At 44.2% G+C, this 4,550-nt stretch overlaps 1 protein-coding gene across 2 annotated transcripts in view; it reads right to left on the bottom strand.

Annotated features, from left to right (window-relative positions):
• Positions 1-4,550, bottom strand: part of ADAMTSL5 (ADAMTS like 5) — a 161,845-nt gene that overhangs the window by 121,908 nt on the left and 35,387 nt on the right. Inside the window, exons 1-2 of one of the 2 annotated variants that reach the window (XM_085849648.1) lie at positions 930-1,304; positions 211-286 (exon numbers count right to left, since the gene is read on the bottom strand). In XM_085849648.1, the coding sequence (XP_085705774.1) occupies positions 211-286; positions 930-976 (123 nt within the window). In that variant the 5' untranslated portion in view covers positions 977-1,304. Of the gene's footprint in view, positions 1-210; positions 287-929; positions 1,305-4,550 lie in introns of those variants that run through there. The other variant, XM_085849649.1, reaches the window with a different exon arrangement.

Here is a 4,550-nt window from a genome sequence, read left to right as displayed (position 1 = left end):
TGCTTGATCAGGTGTGGGTTGAAAACCGACCTCAACATGATGTCAGTAACTGTTTAAATCAAGGTAAACTTTGTCGTCCAAAATCGATCCGTATGTACGTTAAAAAAAAAAATTCCAATTTGAATTTTAAAATGCTAATTACTGATAAATTCCATCAAGGTGGGCTGATCGACATATCGAAGGTAATCAAAGCACCTACGGACCCGTTACCTGCATTGGCTTCAGGAGCAGGATGAGCAGCAGTGCCATTGCTGGACCTCGAGATCCTTTCCGGCTCAGCTTGTATCTACAATTTTATGTCGGAGGACACAAGGCAAAAGAGGAACAAGAAAAAAAAAATCCCTCAGTAGGTTAATGGTGATCACAGCAAACACAGAATTACTTGTTTGAGGAACATGACCACAAAGATCAAGTTTAAAGTCAATAAATGGATTTTTCGATCATTGGCTTTTCATCTTCATTGCTGATCAATGGAAATTTCATAATGCACAGAGTTGGTCATATATATTTATATATATATATATATATATATATATATATATATATATATATATATATATATATATATATATATATATATATATATATTTTTTTTTTTTAAAGATTCACCAATAAAGGAGTTATAAACAGTTATCCTCAAGTTACACCTGGAATAAGGCTGGACCTCAGGACAAGATGATCATGTTCATTGCCTCCAAATGACTGGCTCAATATATTTGCAAGTTTCTCCAGATTCGACGACACGCTTTATCAAGTTAAAGTGGTCAACACGTTCCACATGGTGCCCCCGAGTCCCGTCAACCCCAAAATGTTTTGGGATTTCACATGTTTCGGCGAAAGTTAGGTGAGAATTCAAGAGATGGGGTTCGGGGGCACGACCGCACAGCAACCACACAGGTAAGCGCGCCGCAACATCCATGAGTACCAACCTGCTTGCCTCTTCAACCTCCACGAGCCCAGTGAGGTGTCTCGACATGATGGCCGTACCTCCACGTGCAGTTTCTCATCCAAAGGAGAAGTGCAATGGATGAGATGCTCACGTCCTCCCGTGGTGGAACGCTGCGGCACCGACAGGTGTAAATTCTCTACCTTGAACGCATTACTGCACCTGCGCCATCATGAGCCAAGATGTATCTTCATGTGTGAGTGCAGACGTTGAAAATTCCAGATCGGGGATTCCACTTCGCGAGTCTTCGATCTTGGCAGCGCTGATGGACACGGGGCTCCCGCATAGCTCTTGGGCTTTCAGCGCAATGAACCCCAATTCCTGGCTGTGCAGTCTCATTCTCAGTCGCACGACATTCCCCAGGAGGCCACACCCCCACCACGCCCCTTCGTTGCCACGAGGCCCCTCCTTGCCCGTCATCTCGGGTCACAATCTCATTTGCCCACGAATGTACCTTTCCCGGTGACTTGTGCTCCGAGTGCGATGAATTTGTCGCCCTTATAAGTTTCATTGCTGCGATTTAGGTGCAGCACAGACGTAATGGATGGAGTGGCCATTCGTGCATTTGCCACACCGACAGGGTGTGCCTCATTCCTGAGATATATCAAGCAATGACCCATAACTTTAAAAAAACAAAATTCAGATTTAAAAATGATAAACACAATTTGAAACTGCCTTGATTAAAGTTTGACACAAGATGAGGTTGAAGGCACAAAGTATGTTCAAACTGCCTTGATTAAAGTTTGACGCAAGATGATGTTGAAGGCATAAAGTATGTTCAATGTGTCTTAACTGGGGTAAACAGAAAATAAATTGTATAACTATCCAAAAACAAAAATCTTTCAGGTACATTGTGTGCTTAAATCTGCAGGTGATAAAAACATTAAAAAAAATAGCTCGCCTATCCTTCTTAAAGGACACCTTGGGATCTTTAATTCATGTCCACCAACAAATATTGGCAGACAAGACACCCAGCTTAATGTCCATCCGAGGGACGGCACGCACGTTGATGAATCCGGGATGATAGTTTATAGCTGGGCTGAGATTGAAACGCAGGCCAGGCAGCTTATATACTAATAAATGTCAATGTGTGTGTGTGTGTGTGTGTGTGTGTGTGTGTGTGTGTGTGTGTGTGTGTGTGTGTGTGTGTGTGTGTGTGTGTGTGTGTCCTCCAGAACTCCAAAACCATAAAACCTAGCAGCCTGAAACTTTGCATGCATACTGAGGGGACTCCAAAGAGGTGCATGGCTGAAAATTGAGTGTTTGGGTTAATTAAAACACCCCTTTTAAAGGTAATTAAAGGCCTTACTCAATTATATCCTTCATTGAGTGATCCTTGGCCACCTCACTCTCTGAGGTCTTAAGGTGTATCCTCGGTAATCTCACTGGGGTCTGAAGCCACCATATTTTTTTGGGCCTGCTCAACCTTTCCTCGACTTTGAACAGGCCACAACGATTTCTTAACAATAAAGTTTTTTCCACTTTCCTCACTCGTATTATCGAATGCCAGTTCATCGAAGCTACAAATCGTTGGGTGCATTGCAATACTTATAAACACCCGGAGACGTCAACGTTTATGGCTTTATTTCATTTCTGCACATGCGATCACCACGAGTATCTCTTAAACTAAGCCAAATTACAAAATTTAAGCTCCAGAATTGAACTAAGCAGCAGTTCCGACTCCTAAAAAAGTGTTCATTTGTCCAATTCGGACATTGCTCGGAGATCACGTTGAGGTGTTTAATATGACAGATCATTGCTTGCCAAGTGAGCCGTTCCCTTATCAGCTGTTTCATTGGAGTGCCTCCTTGAGTGCTTAAGCCACTTGGCGAATGCTCTACAATATTTGCAGTGTCACTGAATACTGTAGATCGATCGACTTGAACAAAGGAAAGGGCCACTCACCTGCGTTGGTGACGTGTTGTTCTGCGGTGCAACAGGTGGTGGCTGGCTCGCTGAAAATGTGAAATTTTATGTTCCCCAACATTTCCCCATTTTATACAATCTTCCATGACACAACCCGTCTTTTTGGCATAGATGAATACAAATGAAAAATTAAACATTTCGTTTTTAAAAGTTTCTTCAACCGTTTCATGGATTGCTTTGTGAAGCTACTTGGCACACGTTCTTCAAGCTTTCATGGCTATACCAGGGTTCGATACTGGAGGTAGGAAGGCAAAATAAATGATATGATCACAATGAGTAAAATATGTTTTCAGTTGTTATGAAGTGATGAATCACCATTTCATGGCAGGAAAGCCAAGAGGTACACATGCTTGCTCTGTGTAACCTGGATTCAAACCCTGACCCAGTTATAAACTGTCATCCCGGTGTTTCACAGGCAGGGTGATTTATCAATGTGATTCATCTTTTTTCACCCCTATCCCTCCCTCACCCCTCTCCCTTCCTCACCCTTCCCTCCCCCACCTCCTCTCTCTCTCTCTCTCTCTCTCTCTCTCTCTCTCTCTCTCTCTCTCTCTCTCTCTCTCTCTCTCTCTCTCTCTCACTCTCTCTCCCCTCTTCCTCTCTCTCACCCCTCTCCCTCTCTCTCTCTCTCTCACCCCTCTCCCTCTCTCATCCCTCTCCCTCTCTCACACCTCTCCATCTCTCACCTCTTCTCCCTCTCTCCCTCTCTCTCACCCCTCTCCCCCACTCACCCCTCCCTCCCTCACCGCTGTCCAATCCTCTCCCTCTTTCCGATCCCGACCCTCTCCCCCTCTTTCCTCTCACCTCTCTCTCTCTCTTCTCTCTTCTCGCTCTCTCTCTCCCCCACCCCTCTCCCTCCTAACCCATCCCTCTGCTTAGGGGACTGTAGCATGTACGAATCAGATTCGGAGTGAGCTGACTGGAGAGGTACAAAGGTCGTTGCATGTATGAGCATGTTTGCATGCAGGACCTTTTCCAGGTAGATAGCATGGGTTTTAAATGCTCCTGCCCTTGGTCTCAAAGTGTGTGTGTGTGTGTGTGTGTGTGTGTGTGTGTGTGTGTGTGTGTGTGTGTGTGTGTGTGTGTGTGTGTGTGTGTGTGTGCGTGTGTGTGTGTGTGTTTTGTTGATTGGTATCTACATATGCGGGTTTCAGAATGTGGAATGGAGTCCTTCCAGGGCAGGCTCAAAGCATCCACCTTCATTTCCGTAAGGGGTCACGATTCATGGACCAAGCTGTGACGTTTTCTGTTCTCAAAGTTTTATGCCAAGGGCTCTCTTCAGGGTCGTTACTGAGCCCAGGACGATTTCCAAATGCAGTATGTTTGTAATAATATTCCCAGGGATCGTTTTTCATATCTCTGTGAGGTTCTTTGTCATCATTCCCGTAACTCCAACTATCAATGGTACAACTTTGGCATTCTTCACCTTCCAGGATCTTTTCACTTCATTCTTGAGGTCTTGGTATTTGGTCATTTTCTTGATTTCTGCATAGTTTCATCCAAAATCACTGGTATTAACACCTCATTTAGCAATGCCTTCTTCTCTTAATTTTTTGTACCGAAGTATGATATGTAGTCACAACGCTTGGTTTTCGATGTTCACGCTCGATGGGATCATTCGGTCGTATGTGAGCGTACTTCAATGTTTTCAGTGATTGCTCTTGGTTAATGTTCCCAC

This window comes from Eptatretus burgeri, chromosome 12 (assembly GCF_056783735.1).
Source record: "Eptatretus burgeri isolate ZD-2024b chromosome 12, Ebu_testis_v1, whole genome shotgun sequence".
Classification (NCBI taxonomy): domain Eukaryota; kingdom Metazoa; phylum Chordata; class Myxini; order Myxiniformes; family Myxinidae; genus Eptatretus; species Eptatretus burgeri.
The sequence above is the reverse complement of the archived record's forward strand: the minus strand, read 5'-3'. Positions and strand labels throughout refer to the sequence as shown.